The sequence below is a fragment of the Coffea arabica genome, chromosome 2c, assembly GCF_036785885.1.
Source record: "Coffea arabica cultivar ET-39 chromosome 2c, Coffea Arabica ET-39 HiFi, whole genome shotgun sequence".
NCBI classification, from domain to species: domain Eukaryota; kingdom Viridiplantae; phylum Streptophyta; class Magnoliopsida; order Gentianales; family Rubiaceae; genus Coffea; species Coffea arabica.
Window position 1 is genome coordinate 10,010,519 of NC_092312.1, and position 16,670 is coordinate 10,027,188.

Below are 16,670 nucleotides of genomic sequence, written 5' to 3' on the forward strand. Positions count from 1 at the left end.
CTTCTCTCTTTTTTTAATAAATGAAATTTGATTTTTCAATTTTCTGTTTGTACTAGACAGCATTAAATCTGGCTTACTTGGTGCTTAAGATTTCTCAACAAATTTTCATTTTGCCTACCCCCCCCCCCTTTTCTCTTTTCCGCTTGAAGATAAGTTAACAAAAGAATCATTTCATACAAAAATGTAGAAAAGAAGAAACCACGCAACTCAATTCATGCAGCACCTCTCCTACACAAGTCAATTTAGCATCATATACCTTTTTCAAGACCTCTGTTTCTTGGATTCGAAGGTCATTCATATGCTCACAATCAACAAAATAAAATAAAAAAATCACCTGAGTCGATTCTACGCATCAAGTATTTGATATTGACGACTCATTGTAATGAGGCCACACATTCGAACTAAAGATCATCTGCCAGTACTAAAATGAATGTAGAAGCAAAAAAGAGATAAGGGATGAGCAGCTAGCTTGTTATTCTTTCCTTTACCCATGCAAAAGAAACTCTTAACATTCCTCATCACGTTCCTTCGTTCCTCGGGCATCCTCTATTGGCTTGGTCAAGACATTATATATTTAAACAACCATCCAAAATATATCCTGTTCATCATCAATCTTTCCTCAAAACATTTGTCACTTACAACTGCCACAAAAAAATTTTTTTTTTTTTTTATAAAAAAAAAGTATCATGAGCTCCTCGTACCCATTACCAACTCATGCTAACCCTAGTCCGCAAAACCAGCCGGTCAAGCGGCACCACTCTGCCCGTTACTACGCCCATAGGGTGCGAGAAAGCTTAGCAACGAGGGTTTCCAAGCTCGTCTGCTCCATTTTCTTGTTCTTTCTTTTCTTGATTGGCGTGATCACATTCATCTTGTGGTTAAGTTTACGCCCGCACAGGCCAAGATTTCACATCCATGAATTTTCAATTCCAGCTATTGCCCAAGGAAACGGGTTTGAAAATGCCCAGATAGATTTCAACGTCACTGCCCGTAATCCAAACCGGGCGATTGGGATCTTCTACGATGCAATGCACATTTCAGTAACTTACGATGATCAAGGCATTGGGGCTACTTCTTTGTTGTATCCATTTTACCAAGGGCCCAAAAATACCACAGTTCTTGCTGGTAGCTTGAGTGGTGCTACATTAACCGTCACCAATCAAAGATGGCAGCAATTTTTAGCTGATCGATCACAAGGAAGGGTAATTTTCAAGCTTGATGTAACCTCGACCATTAGATTCAAAATTTCTTCGTGGGATAGTAAGCATCATACCCTGCATGCTAATTGTCCGGTTGGAGTTGGCCCTGATGGCACCATCTTGCCTGAGTACAAAGATAAAAGATGTCCTGTTTATTTCAGCTGATTAATCTGGATTAAGAGAGGAAATCCCAGATATTTTTTTCTTTTCTTTTTTTTTGGTTTAAAAAAAATTATTATTAGTGATTGTGAATTTGATGTAAGATTCGATGTTACTGTGATCAAAATTGATGTATACCTGGAGAGGTGGCATTTCGTGGGAACATGTTTCTCAGAACTCAACTTTCTCAAACGCTTTTTACTTTTTCTGTATCTACGACAGTTTTAATCAATGACGGTCATGTTCATATACTACATGATTCGACGCACTGTTTGTTTCTAGTTATATGCTTTAAGAAACAAATGAAGCTTAACCTAAAATACTAATTAAGGAAATTACATTTATTAAACAGAATTCAGATGAGGAAAACCTTTTTAATTACCATAAAATTTTTTGGAAATAGCTCACACAATTGCATGCCAAATTACAGGATTTTTCTAACGACGCTTAGTTAGCAGTCATTTGCACATTAATTTATGCAAAATTTATCATATGAATGTACTTTTTTTTTTTCCGGTAACGTTAGAAGAAATCATATGAATGTACAGACTCACATTTATTAGACAAAACCTAAATTATATAGGTAAATTTATTCTATTCTGACAATTAATGTAGTTCGATTTCAAAATGGTTAAGCAAATACATCATGTGACTAATACCATTTCAATGTTGTAAAATCAAGCAATTGAGATTAATTATAGCTCTATCATTTCCAGTGAAACAAAATGGTAATATTAGAAATTTTTTTTTTTGGCCCTAGAAAGAAAGATGTCGAAATCTAGCATACGGTCATTTGGCAGCAACTTTTAGTATTTGGTTTGTGTCCTTAGGGGAGCAAATTAAATCCCTCCGATGAGAGGTTCTAAATTCTAATATGCCACTTGGCAGGGAAATTAACAAAGCAAGTGTAAAATAGTCATGCCAGAAAATGCAGTAGAATATTCAGATATTTAGGTGGCTTCTAAATAGATTCTGATTAGAACAGAGGGAGTGTGTAGGATATATATATATGTATATATTTCTGCTTTCGATGAAGAAATGGGAGGAAAAGTGAAAACAAAAACAAAAATAAAAGGGAAAAAAAGAAAAAGAAAAAGAAGGAGCCTTCTCTTATTCCTGGTCTCGATGGGGTGGGGCTTGGGAAGATGACCAAACTGCATTTGGATTTTGGAATGGCTTCCTTGAGCGAGTCACGTCTCAGATTCCTTTTATCTAAGCACTCAAGGCTTGGCGCATCACTAAAAGTGAAAGAAAAGCATCGCTTCGGCCTTGGCAGGCATGCCTTCACAACATCAACTAAACCAACCCCATCTCTTCACAACGGTTCCAGATGCTTAACTACTTGGCCTTGTGCTATAACTTGTTTTCTCGTCACCCACCGCCTCCAAATCCCTCAATCTACAGTGGAAGTCAAAAAACAAAGATAAGATGGTGGAAGTCACGAGCTTCAAACTCTGGATTTCCCAAATCATTATCCTTCTGGGATTGCTAGCCTTCGTCATGTGGCTAAGCATCCGCCCGAAAAGCCCCGACTACACCATTACTAAGTTCTCAGTTGAGAACGGCAACATAGAGTATGCCTTAGAGATTGAAAATCCCAACAAGGATTCAGACACCTACTTTGACGACTGCATCTTGACTTTTTACAACAATCAGGACTCCATAGCTTCCACAACCATACCGCGTTTCTCCCAAGATAAAGGGGAAACAACACCAAAAATAGGAGTTGTCTATGTGGATGCAAAGGTGTGGGAAGCATTGCACGACCAAATATCAAATCGAAAAGCTCAATTGCAGGCTGCTTTAGCTTCCAAGATTCGATATCGAACCTGGGGAATTAAGAGCAGGCGTTACGGAGTGCACCTGAAAGCCCAGTTACCGATTGGATCAGACGGCAAGATTCCAAGCAAGACCAAGATGCATAATGGCTGGAAGAAATGGAGAATCAGATTCACGTGAATCATATCATATCACAGGTAAAGTGGTTAACTAGTCATTGTTTCAAGATTATGTAGACAGATAGAGTGTCATGCAGGAGTTGGGTACGGCTGCAGATGTAAATTTAAGCTAAGGGATCATACATTTCCGATCAAAACTAGCACATTCCACATGAAACAACGTTCGACATGAATCACACCCACACGAAGCCTCCTACTCTATGATTCGGACATGATAAATGAGCCAAGAATAGAGATTGAGCGTGTTTTCAGAAAATGGAGGCTCCTGAAATGACTCAGATTGATTTCTCCAATTGAAATTAAGGTACCCCAGGCATAACCTTCCTCAGTCTGCCCCCCGTGCAAAATCATAATCCTAATTTCAAACGTCTACTGCAAGAGATGAATGCAATTAAAGATGTTTAATTACTACAAATCTTTTGGAGGAAAGCAGTTTATTACTTCGTCAATTAACATATGAAACAAGCTCAAGCGGATACAAAGAAAATATTCGGGTCATGCTAATTGCTTTACAGCCTCCTAAGGAATGATATATTACTAATTATCCTCAGCTAAACATAAGAATACTTTTGGCAGGCACTGGAAAAAACTTGAAGGATGCAGACCAAACTCGTCAAATTTAAAACTTTTGCAGTTTTCTAACCTCAAAAATCCATTTAAAGCAGATGTTCTGAGTAAATCAGTTCATTATATGGATAAAAGTTTCTACTGAGTTATAGACATGCTAGTAAAAATTACGGTAATTCCAATTACATTACACCTATCAAAAGTCTCACCCTGTTTCATAACATAAAATGATGCACAGACAAAAGTTTCTTCAAGCCACTAGCTATTTCAGCAGTTTTGTATCCATGTCATCGAGAACCAAGGATAATCATGGCAGTCGCACAAGGTTAGCCATCAAGATCTCAACAGTAGCAGTGATTCCCTAAGACGCACGCAGGTTTCCTACTTGAATGTCTGACGTTGAGCAGCAACTTGTCTTCGCCATTTCCCAATTGGCATCTGCAGCAAAAGCCCATGGAAAATCTTTCCACAATTACATTAACAATATTAAAATCCTTCTACAGGAACTACATTCAGAATTATTAACCAATTATCCTTTTTTTTTAGGGATAAAGCATTTCATTTATTTCCTTTGGATAAAACATGATTCTGATTTCTAAGTAGCAAAATATCAAGACACTTACAGCAGGGAAGCCACCATAATCCCCTGGCTGATTAATGTCTTTTGTGACACAGCTACTAGCAGCTAATCTGACCTGCATGTAGCAATAAATAGTTGGTCAATGACACATTCATACAGAGATGGCAAAAGATGGGAAAGAAATAAACACTGACATGACGCATTGAAGTCATGATGGTCAAAATAGTATACACATGTAATTCTTGCAATCATCAAAACATTCACAAAGTTAAACATAAGTAAGAAGATAGTGTAAGGTGGAGTCAAATAAAAAATAACAGTTGAAATGCAGATAGATTATGTTACAAATCAAGTATATGGCTGAGAGCATCTTCTTGCATCAACCACGTGCTTTAAAATACCAAAACTTAACATGACTGTAGTCTAAAACCAAGAGCCATTTCCACTGGAAATGAGTTGTTTGCAGTGAAAATCCAAGTAAACTAGACTCAAGCTGGCTTGACCAAACACCTAAGGTTGCAATATATAAATATGATGACTATAAGTAAAACATCAGGTACCAGAAACAGCTAAACCCAAGTAGATATGACATTATCATCGTGCATTGCTCTTAGATTTGATTCAATATAACAGTTTGTAACCAGCATAAATAGTAAATTGGTAATGCAACTGAAAATAAGAAAAAGGGATGTCGAATTCTAGAGTAGCATCAGACTCAGTTACTACATCATTATCCATCACTCAATGAAGCTTATATTCACTAAGGACACTGCCCAGCCCTCAATTCCACCATATGCATCCAAGAAGGCTTGGTTAACCAGGGAAAAGAGGGAAAAGAAGGCCAGAAGATGCAATTTTTAACATGAGTAATTGTATGTCTAAAGCAAAAACTCTAACATAAAGAATGAATATATTACTATCACTGGTGAAAAAAACAAAAAAATATCTCATTTGCCAACTTCAACAAGACACAGTGATTGACTGAAATGGCTATGAGAGCAGTATTGAAGTAGGCAGCCCAAAATATGGGGGTCGCTACTACCAGATTGGACCCGCTGCTCTAGGACCTTGGTCCTCCTTCGCAGCAAAAAGAAAAGTAGGCAACCCAAACAATCTACTTTAGCTATAACTTTCAGAATCAAACTATACTTGCTTTGACAATTTTAAAATGCTAAATAATCATCTACCCCTGATTATATAAAATGAAATGAGAAGTTTTTCTAGAGACAGGTCAGCTGTGTATATGATTCATGTATGCCTCAGTACCAGCCAAAAAACAAAACCTACACTCAACAAATTTTTAGTTTTCCACAGAAATGCATCTGAAATAAATGCAAAATGAAGTCAACATGATGGTGCGATCATTAGTTACCCTTGATGCAATGCAGACATGATCACGGATTGCAACCCTTCCACCCAGTGTCACGTAGTCACCCATCCTGCACAGATTTAACAAAAAATATATTAACAAAGGCACTAAGTTTCCAACTCCATGTTAGAATTCAATGAAAACTAATACTTTAAGCCAACAGTTTGATCTTTCTTCTTCCTTTTGCTTAAGAGGAGGGGGGTCTGAAGAACTAACATACGTTACTGAACCTGCAATTCCAACTTGCCCACAAATCATGCAGTTCTTCCCGATTTGTACATTGTGACCAATCTGAAACCAAAAGACTACAAATGTGCATAAAGCAGAGGAGGTTGTAAATCAAAAACTGTTAATATACCTGAACCAAATTATCTATTTTTGTGTGATCTCCTACAATAGTATCTCTCCAACTGCAAGCCAAATTATCCTTGTTAAATTTAATTACTGCAAAGCATCTTTCTGTCCATATTCATGAATGACATATAATGACTCAAGGTAGCATTCAGATGATTAGTTACCTGCCTCGATCAATACATGTGTTTGCTCCAATTTCCACGTGGTTACCTATCTTCACTTTCAAATGCTGGAGAGGAGATGGGCAAAGAAGACATATCGTATGTGTTTGAGTACCAGAAAAGGAAATAGAGAATCAAGACCAAGAAATTTCCAAGATCATGAAATAGCATTAAGCACCTGTAACAAATCTTAGATACAGCCTTCAACTGTATTCATGCATGTTAATCTCCAATGGAAGGATTTGAAACAACTATAAAGATAGTCATATGAACACCAAAAAAGAAAAATTCAGTACCTGTGGCTTCTTCAACATATTACCCTGTTCATCCACCAAAAATCCAAATCCTGGTGAAAACAGCATAAATTACGATTCAAAACATGTCCAACACAATATCAGGTGCATATTCTGCCTCAAGAAATCTAACCTATCTGATGAGTTTTTTATGCATCATAATGGAGAACCCAGCCTTACCATCTTGGCCAATGCAGACACCATTGTGGATAACACAGGAATCACCAATTGTGCAATTTGTAAGAGCAACATTGTATCTATAAAGAAAAATGATAAAAAGAATATGAGATGGATACCTGAGAATCTGAAACATGTTATAATTATTCAAAGACGAACGTTAGTACATTACTGCAACTATCTGTTGGTGGAACAATAGAATCTGACCCTAACTCATATTAGGTGTCTAGTCATTTAGGCAATGAAAATCCTTTTACAATGTGTATGCTTGTGCCAAATACAGTTAGTGCTGCAAACAAGTTGTGTTGTGTCTGCAGACCACCTGAGGCTTGACTCAGCATGAGGCTCCAACTTGAATTTTGATGCACAATAGAATGAATTAAGCTGTTGAAGTACATACAAGGACATGTTCACACAGCAAAATCCTAAACTCAACAGGCTTCAAAATATTACAAGATTTCTTCATGGGATAGGCCTAAGCAATAGATCATTGCTTGGACATGTATACGCACACTTGAACCCACATTCACAATTAATAATTGTTCCCAAGTCCATTCAAGTCTATGCAAAGATGCTTTACTTAGCTTGACTCAGCGACTCCCCTTAGCTTGACTCAGCGACTTCCCTAACTCAAAGATTAACTAGAATCTGGGAGGTCAAAAGGGCTACATAGAAGTTATTAACAAGTCATCTTTCACATGTGGAAGGAATTAGTTCTACGCATGTGCAACTCAAACTTAATGAAGGTTGAGCAAATAATAGACAACTACAGCATGTTAAACCAAAAAAGTAGACGATTAACACAAATGCAGTAACTTTCAATCGCAAGCCAGAAGAAGAAACAATGGGACAAAGTATTCAAACACTATCATTTTCAACAATTATGCTGCCCATGCAGAACAGCTCTAACAATGACTATAGACACATGGATCTATAGAGGAGAAACACCCTGTAGGATTTAGTTTCAGAAAAATCAACAGATCATGCTCAAAATTTTATCACAAAATTTAAATGATTTCTGCATCTAAGAAAGAGAAGTCATGATACCCTACTCTAGTAGATTGACCAATTGTGACATCAGGTCCAACGACAGCCCCAGACCCAATAGAAACATTTTCACCCAAAAGAGACTGTGAATGAACTACTGCACCAAATTCTATGACCGCTGTTCGATGAATATATGCTGATTTGTGAAAAGTCCCACCACCATTATGCCACTTCTGAAAGTCTTGATCAACCACAGCATCATCATCTAAGCTTAAATGAAACATATGTAAACTTTGACTTAGTGAACTATATTACTTCAGACTGAAAAACTTGTTCTTGAAAAGAAACACATGACTAACTTAATGGTCAAAACCTCTGAAGTTCCTAAACCTGTATGACAGTATGCAATGAAATGCTATCAGTAGGTGAGACCCATTATGTAGGCAACATTTTCCACTTCCTATGTGTCATGTCAGTTACCTTGACACAGTTAGAATGTAGACAATTGTGATAAGGAAAATGCAGTTTAAAAGAACTTTCAATGTTTGAATTACAACACATTGAAGATGGAATCTCAATCAAAACTAAAAAACTATGGTAGTTAGAAAAAGACTTCAAAATAAGCAACCTAGAACCTTCTGTTATTCATTGCAAGCAACTATCAGACATTTCAATACTGCAATGAAGCTCTGTGAAGGAAGAAAGCAATCCAAATCAATTATTTAGGGAAATGTGTTCATAAATTGGTTATCTCCTTTGAGTGCAGGAAGATCGCAGTTAGGGGTTGCTCTTTTCAAACATGGAAATGAGACTCCCAGTTACATGAACTATGAAATATCTCTAGAATATAATGACCTGCACTACTTCTATGAAGAAACTGTAAAATATCTAATTAATTTTGTTTTATAGATGTTACTGAAAACTTTGGTGCAAACTGAAAAAGTTGCCTAACCAAATTAGAATGGTTAACTATCCAAAAGGCTTAGACTGTTAAAAAAGAGCTCATTAAATAGTTGAATTATGGTCAATATATAAAAGCTGAATAACTAACAAGACACTTTAAAGTACAATTGATCAGTATGGTTATCTGGTCAACCAAGTGAACAAAATTACTAAATGGTCGGTTTTAGTCTAGTTAGCATCTAAAAAAAAAGTAATTCTCATCTTCCAAAGTCTCAAAGTTCTTTTTTCAGTTTTGCTAGTCTTAGAACACTTAAAAGTTTGCTCAATTTTAGTTTGAATAATACTCTCAGAGTTCTTTTTTTGTTTGGCCAACTGAAATCAACAAAATCCAATCATAAAACATATAAGTCAGAATTTAGATACAAAATAGAAAACCAAACTCATTTTGAAGACCTGAATTGAAATGTATTACTTAAACCATGGCCAAACTGTTTCCCAAAAGGAAAAAAAATTTTCAAAGCAGTTTGGTACCAAGCCTATCCAAGTGTAGACAATCCGACCTTATTTATCCCCAGAGAATAATACCCGTAAACCATTTTATCTGAAATTGGCAGATGTAATAGAACCAATTCTTCAGTTAAAAATTACACTATATCACAGCAGGTACTTGAGTTCTTGAATGACATTGTTTTCCTGCCACGGAAAAATTAAGCATGCACTTCAAGAGGCTTACAGCATGCTTCTTTCCCTACTATACTGTAGGTCTATAAACAAATTATTCTATATTTACTATCTTACAGAAAAATTCCGCATTAAGCTTAAGCCCGTAAAGTTTTGCAATTATCACAACTTTGAGTATATTTAAAAAAAGAGCAATTTGCCGATGCCATGGAGCATGTTCCAAGTTCATAGCCAGATGCCCAATCATCAGATGTGGGTGCCCGGAGATTGAGAGAAGGAGAAACTCTTTTATACGACTCAATTATCAGCAGACAGATTAAGCATGCTCCAAATGCAACGCAAAATGCAACCTGAATCGTAAGGTTAGTCTTATACTTCAATCTAGGCAGTCCATTAGCTTCTTCTAACAACCTAAGCACAATGACTACATCACACAGACAAATTTTCAGTACCATTCTTTCATCTTCAGACAAGAAATCCTCCAAAACCATTCTTCCTCTAACTTTGTTTGTTAATATGTCCCTTCAAGATAAGCCCCAAACCCAACACAAGACACTCACAACAGCTAATTCATCTTGGACTGACAAGAACAACTTCAACTAAACGTACACAGAGTAAGCACCAAACATGTGATCCATTCCAAAAAAATTGAAAAAAAAATGAGAAAAACCCGGATCACATGTGGCCATGATTCACCAAAATCAAAGATTAGATCTTCATGTTCTACATACATATTTGTAACAGGCATTTCAATAAGCAGATGGAGTGCTATGATAAAACGAACAAAAGCACAAACTCACCAACAGTCATGCTGGAGAACTAGAGTGGCAGTGGACTCACCGGACTTAAGAGAGTCGACCTGAGGCTTGAAGGTGCTTTGATCGGTGGAAAGAAAGTTGTTCATGCAAGTGTTTGATATAGGTCTAAGTGGGGTGAATACAGTAGAATACTTGTTTTTGTTGTTAGCCATGACGGTTGAAATGTTGTAGGATGAGCAGCCATTTGTCAGTAACAATTTTCTCAACCGAAATGCCATATCGATTAGCAAATGCTTTGGAGCTTTACTTGAAATTTGGAGCAACCAGTTCAAATGCAATGCAAACTATGCTGCCAATCTATCAATTTCAACTGCTAAAATTTAAATATATTAAATTATTGAATTATTAAGTTCTAAATCTAATATATATCACATTAATAAGTGAATAGCTATTCACTTATTTTTAAGCGCAAGTTTTGCCTACGAAATTCAGTGTCATATAATTAATTCAGATGTTCAATTTTTCGTCATCAAATGCGTCTGAACATATTAAAATTTGAATCCATTAAGTTTAAGTGCTGAATTGAATTATCAAACAAGACCTAAGTAACTATGATATTTTTTTTCTACATTCAAGCCCTTTTCTTATGCTTAAAAAAAAGGCCTTTTTCTTTCTAATTTTTCATTATAAATTTAGCGTGTGTTTGATAAAACTGAAGTCTGAAAACTAAAATTTGAAATATGAAATCTAAAGTATGAATTTATTAAATTATTGCATTGTTAAGTATTAAGGACACGTTTGGAATTACAGGAGTTTATTGAAAAGTACTTCTCTAGTAGAGCTTTTAATAAAAATACTTATTAACTGTTTAAGTGCTTTTAAATATATTATTTGGAAACATAGTTCAGTAAGTACTTATTGTATTGGATAATGTGCAATTTAAAATTTTTAAAAATAGTTATCTCTTTATTTGATTTATAATATAGGATAAAATGATTAACTGTGATATTTTATTTTTTAAATCACAAAACTGCTCTAGAAGTACCAAAATTGAACTTTACCTAAAAGTGCTTTTAACACCAAAAAGTCTACTCCTAATTTTATGGAATGATATTCATCAAACATTTTAAAAATACTTTTAGTACTTAAAAGTGCTTTTTTGCCAATAGAACGGCAATCCCAAACGGGGCCTACATCAAATACATTTGATTATATATCATATTCAGTAATAAGTGAATAGTTTATCATTTATTTTTTGAAACAAGTTTTGCCTAAAAAAATATAGTGCCATTTAATTAATTCAAATGTTCAATTTTTTTGGGTATCAAACACGTCTGAACAGATTAAGATTTAAATCTATTGAAAGTGCTGAATTGAGTTATCAAATAAAGCCTCTTAAATTGAGAAAAAAAAAAAGGAAAAAGCAAGCTAACTGGGTAAAGGCCAAGTTTGTAAGTCAATTAGGAGTTTAAGGCCCAAAGAAGCCCAATCCGGTGTCGCTTTGAGTACTATTTGATCCGTTGAAAGGAAATGGAGCATATTTTCTTGTAGTTCTTGGCTTCGGCCTCCCTTTGATTGGAAAGAAACCCAAAAAAAAAAAAAAAAAAAAAAAAATTCTGGGCACATTCCATCAGATTGAGGCTTTAGGTTAGGATACTGAGAGCCGGTTTAGATTATAATATTTTATAGAAAAATTAATTGTAGTACATTTTCGAAATATGATGAACATGAAATAAAAAAAAATAATTAAAAATGCGATAAGGAAATATTTTCACGAAAATTGAAAATATATTTCTACAAGAAATGCAACCCAAACAAGGCTCTCGAGTCTCTCTTCAACTCGTTCAAGGGGTGAAGGTAATTTTGCAAAACTCAGAAAGTATTCTTGACAAAATTTTAATGGACCAAGCCTGTATGAATATTTTATAGGAGCAGAGCAATTCACACTTGTCTTTCAAAAAAGACTTCTCTCCGCTTAGAGCAATCAACATAAGTATCAAACAAATGACATGTGGGGTTGCTTTACAGACTGAAGTCATTTATCATAAGTATCGTACCAATAATAATGCATGATCGTGGGGTCTTCATTCTGGGTTTAAGGTCCATGAGAGCATCTTCCTATTACCAATTGGCTGGATGGATATTTCTTATAGGTCCCACCTTAAATTGCTCGTTTGAGCCGATGTGTTCGGTGTTACCTCTGCGTGTCTGTTCATTGTTTGGGTGTGTGCGTTTATTTCGCTTCGGCAAAAAAAAAAAAAAATGATCTGTTTTTCTAACCAACTTAATAACCTTAGCAACAATGATTGGCCAAAAAGAATAGAAAACTTAAGCCAATTTGGCAGTTTCTCAAGTCTATATGGTCAGGAATAAATGTCTAAAAGCCCCTTTTTTTTACCTTGGTGCTTGGTGAATAAAAGTCCACAACGCATTCGCAGTTTGCTGCGTCGCCCCACTTCTTTGTTCTCTGAATATTTTACTACTAGTTCATATTATATCCTGCTCTCTCCCTATGTGAAATAAACCGTTTACTTGGGAATCTTTTTTTTTTGTAATCTTATTGTGCCTATATTTACTGTTTTGCACAAAGATAAAATGCCTCTTTTTCTTTATATACTACATTATTATCATTTAGGTGAAAAATGACGACAAAGCTTTTTGTGATATAATGTCCTTAGGATTTCAAAAAAATTAAAAAATAATTGAAAAATCCTTTTTGCCCCTTTACTAAGAGGAACTAGACAAGTAGACGATGGCAAAAAATTGAATAGAAGATTATCATAATATTTGAATAGCTTAGTACAGATCGAGTGACCTAAATTTTGCCATATTCTCGGTACCTGGAGCTGATAAGATGGCGAGACAAATTGTAAATGAGATACAAGAAGTAATCTGAATCGTACAATTTTTTTTATCAAAATTTGGCCGTGAACACTCATCCAAATTTTCTTCGGAGTATCCAAGATGGCATTGGAGTCTGCAATGGGGTTGCCAAGCTGCAGCGTATCGTTTTCGGATTCTTCATGAATGAATGATTTTGTTACGCCTGATTTCCTTTTAAAATAAAAAATTTTTAGTAAAAAAAAAAAAAGAATGAAAACAATTATGTGGCATGTAAGAAACATGTTTATAAAAAATCCTCAGAAAAAAAAAAAGAAAAATATTTGCTCGAAATCCATTCCTGGACTGGACATAAGGGAACCAAACAACCAATTTTATAATGATATTCATTAAATCAAACATATTAGAGGAAATTTCCAAAAAAATTCATGCTCCTAAGAGCATCCACAATGGGGGTGTAATACACCCCCATTACACCACTCCATGACACGGCTCCCCATTGGAGCCGTGTCATGGAGATTACACGCATCACAATTGTGATGCGTGTAATTCTCAGAATGTGGGCCTAGGCAATTTCAGCATTTCAGCATTTCCAACGGCACCCAATATTTCCTTTCCAACGGCACCCAAATTTCCTTTCAGCATTTCCAGCATTTCCAACGGCACCCAAATTCCTGTGACTCAAGGTTTGGCCGAAAATTTTCAATATTACCTTCAAAGGAATGCGGAATTACGTGATCGAGAAGTACATCATCAACTTCGATCAGACTTGGTCGAGCATATTTGGGAACGATTCGAAGGCAATGACAATGAAAACTAGTATTCATTTTGTTATTATTTGTATTTTATTTGATTTAACTTATGTAATATTATGTTATGGAGTTCAACTAATTACATTCCGAATTATTAATTAAGTATGGATTATTATGATATCTTCGCATTTGAAGTGTCAAATATTTGTTTAATTTCCTACATAATTATTTTTAAAAAAATAACAATATATTATTTTTGAAACATAGAAAAAGATATATTATTCAAACTTAAAAATTAATAATATCATTTTTAGAAAATAAAAAAATTCAAAATGTACAAAATTTAACGAAAGTTAGTACTTTATTTTTTAAAAATAACAAAATTAGTTTTAAAAATTACTTTATTTATTTATGGGATATGAGTTATGCATTATTAAAATAAATATTTGATTAATTGTGGACCCATGCTATTACACCTTGTGGAGTGTAATCCATTGTGAGTGAAAGTGTAATAAAAGAGGAGAAAGTGGAATGCTGACGTGTCATATGGATTACACTCCACAAAGTGTAATCCATTGTGGATGCTCTAAGAAATAGAAGAAAAGGACTGCCATTGGACTCACCGTGTATGATTATTGTTAGTAGTCCCTCTTGAGATGAGAAGAAAGACCATGGATAGAGGTGTAAATCTAGAGGCCACGAAGAGATGAAAGGCTTGACTGTAAAGTTCATTATTTTAATTTTTATTCTATTTATATTTGGGTGGAAGTGGAGCCGCTTCAGCTTTGTCACAATCTATATCTATATGTATTGCAAGGAGGATTTTAGTGGAGGTTTTTTAAATGGTTTTCAAATCTTCCGTACATTTTTTTTTTAGATTTTTTAATTTATTTTAATACATAAATTCAATTAAAAAGTTTGAAATAATGTGATTTACAACTAATTCTATACAATTCAAATTTAAAATTTAAATTTTTTTTCTATTTCAAATGAATGTTTAATAAATCATTTATAATCGCAAGCTGAGCCAATTTCTTAAAAGACGCGGTAAACGAATACGACCTGAATGCGACCGAATTCCTTGGGACCGAGGGTTTGAACTTTGAAGTCTATTGTTTGAGACTTTTGGGCCGAACTCCAACGATTAAGATTCCAGCGTATTTGGCTGGCTTACAAGGGTGTTTTGTTTTTAGCTGTTATTAATACTGACAACAGGGGGCTGATATAACAAACATAAATACCAATAAGATGAAAAGCATAATAAATATGTTTGACACATCAGGATTGATGCTCTACATTTAATTTTCATCATTTAATTCAAAAGTACTCCATCTCTACCCAAAGTCAATAAAGTCACACTGCTGTCACGATAATCCCGATACAATAAAGTCAATAATCTACTAATACAAACATGATTTCCAACTTTTCTGGAGCAATTGGTTGTTTCGCTCAAGCAAGTGATCTGTCTGTTTGGATTGTGAATTATTAGAGATATTTTTACAGTAGCACTTTTTGTGATGTGATGTATGTGAGATAAAAAGATAATTGGGAAGGTAAAAAGGTGTATTGGAAATTGTAATGACGATGTAAACAAATAAATTTTGAGAAATAAAGCCCAATCCAAACAAAGCTGATATTATCACAAACGCCATCCCAGAGCTTGAACATGATGAAGATGTGCCTATTTTACTGTTTTGCACAAAGATAATAATGCCTCTTTTTCTTTATATACAACATTATCATCTAGGGTGAAAAATGACGTCAAAGCTTTTTGCTATATAATGTACTTGAGATTAAAAAAAAGTTAAAAAGAGAAAAAAATAATTAAAAAACGTATTTCTCATCTAAGTAAACTTTTTTTTTCAAATAATAACTTCTCCAAACACACTAATTCACGCGATGAATCATTAGCCTTTTTTGCCCCGGGAGAGATATGATATTTTAGCATGGAAAAAAATATAAAATATAATTACGATTAGACGAATTAAATGCTAAAGATAAAGATAAGGATGACCTACAATCTTAAGGTCATACTATTCATTTTGAAATTTCATGTTCAACTTAGTATAGCAATATTATTGTGTCCTAGTAGGTTTTTTTTTTGGTTACAATGGTAACGTTTCTATAATTTAATCTATCTTAATTTATGGGGAGGGGAAACCGATGGAAGTAAAAACTCCATCAGAGGAATCCATTAAAAATCGTCACATATAGTGACAATTTTTGGTAAGAAACAAGGGTTCCTAATACTATCAAGACTTAAATACTTGGTAGTGACCACCAGCCTTTTGGCATGGTGGCTATCCTAGTAGCTAAAAGGCCCTTTTTTTTTTCCCCATTTTTTGCCCTTTACCAAGAGGAACTAGTCAAGTAGACGACTAGTGAGCGAGCATGACGGGTGGAAAATCGGAAACGGGCAATAAAATGGGATTTCAATCGTGTCCCCACCGGCTTGATTAAATCTTAGTTAGAATTTGACGACTTAGAGGCCGTCTTGAATGCTGATAACACCTGTGAAGTGTAAACACGAATTTTCTTCCGAGAAACCAAAATGGCATTAAATTTGCTATAAACTTGAAAAAGACTGCTGAATGGAAGTATGACTTCCCAGTTTGACCGCTTGAGAATTGAGATAGCACAAGCAGAGATTGTAAGGGCCTTTGTACCCGGATTAGCATATTAATAAAGTGCTGTCGTTTTGAAGAAAAAAAAAGAAGAAGAAGCCAAAATGGCATTGGAGTCCGTAATGGGGTTGGAATGGAAGCCGTAAACGTATCGTTTTCGGATTATTCAAGATAATCACCGCATTAGGCAAGAAAGACTGTTGGACTGGACGTGAGGAGAAAGCGGTCAAGACCCAAATACCATTTTCTCCAGGCAACTTTTGGACCGTCGTTTACTCTTAGTATTTCCCAAAGGATAGGGTTTTCC

General features: G+C 35.0%; 3 protein-coding genes across 10 annotated transcripts; 2 read left to right on the forward strand and 1 right to left on the reverse strand.

Moving 5' to 3' along the window:
- The first annotated feature begins 619 nt into the window (after nt 1-619).
- On the forward strand, nt 620-1,550 carry LOC113725854 (NDR1/HIN1-like protein 26). Its single transcript, XM_027249256.2, has one exon. The coding sequence runs from the start codon at nt 687-689 to the stop codon at nt 1,362-1,364; it is 678 nt and encodes a 225-aa protein (XP_027105057.1). The 5' UTR covers nt 620-686; the 3' UTR covers nt 1,365-1,550.
- A 737-nt stretch (nt 1,551-2,287) lies between these two features.
- Nucleotides 2,288-10,495, reverse strand: LOC113725856 (probable UDP-3-O-acylglucosamine N-acyltransferase 2, mitochondrial). Of its 8 annotated transcripts, none has more exons than XR_011838930.1 (11): nt 10,189-10,495; nt 7,865-8,074; nt 6,821-6,897; nt 6,644-6,693; nt 6,351-6,415; nt 6,191-6,242; nt 6,063-6,123; nt 5,836-5,902; nt 4,507-4,578; nt 4,093-4,321; nt 2,288-3,286 (listed from the first exon to the last, which is right to left on the reverse strand). XR_011838930.1 is itself a non-coding variant. In XM_027249259.2 (10 exons), the coding sequence occupies exons 1-10, from the start codon at nt 10,422-10,424 to the stop codon at nt 4,265-4,267; spliced, it is 957 nt and encodes a 318-aa protein (XP_027105060.1). In that variant the 5' UTR covers nt 10,425-10,493; the 3' UTR covers nt 3,985-4,264. The 8 variants fall into 8 exon arrangements, 1 of the variants encoding a protein (XP_027105060.1); XR_011838927.1 differs by having other exon boundaries at nt 6,053-6,123; nt 7,865-8,069; nt 10,229-10,493; XR_011838926.1 differs by having other exon boundaries at nt 2,288-3,221; nt 6,053-6,123; nt 10,189-10,493.
- On the forward strand, nt 2,787-3,317 carry LOC113725857 (protein NDR1-like). Its single transcript, XM_027249260.2, has one exon. The coding sequence runs from the start codon at nt 2,787-2,789 to the stop codon at nt 3,315-3,317; it is 531 nt and encodes a 176-aa protein (XP_027105061.2).
- Nucleotides 10,496-16,670: the final 6,175 nt, after the last annotated feature.

Coding starts and splice junctions, on each gene's coding strand:
- LOC113725854 (XM_027249256.2), top strand. CDS start 687: ATGAGCTCCTCGTACCCATTACCAACTCATGCTAACCCTAGTCCGCAA.
- LOC113725857 (XM_027249260.2), top strand. CDS start 2,787: ATGGTGGAAGTCACGAGCTTCAAACTCTGGATTTCCCAAATCATTATC.
- LOC113725856 (XM_027249259.2), bottom strand. CDS start 10,424: ATGGCATTTCGGTTGAGAAAATTGTTACTGACAAATGGCTGCTCATCC. Junction 8,075..10,188: donor GTTCTCCAGCATGACTGTTG/GTGAGTTTGTGC, acceptor GTTTCATTTAAG/CTTAGATGATGATGCTGTGG. Junction 5,903..6,052: donor GGAATTGCAGGTTCAGTAAC/GTATGTTAGTTC, acceptor AAATCTGTGCAG/GATGGGTGACTACGTGACAC.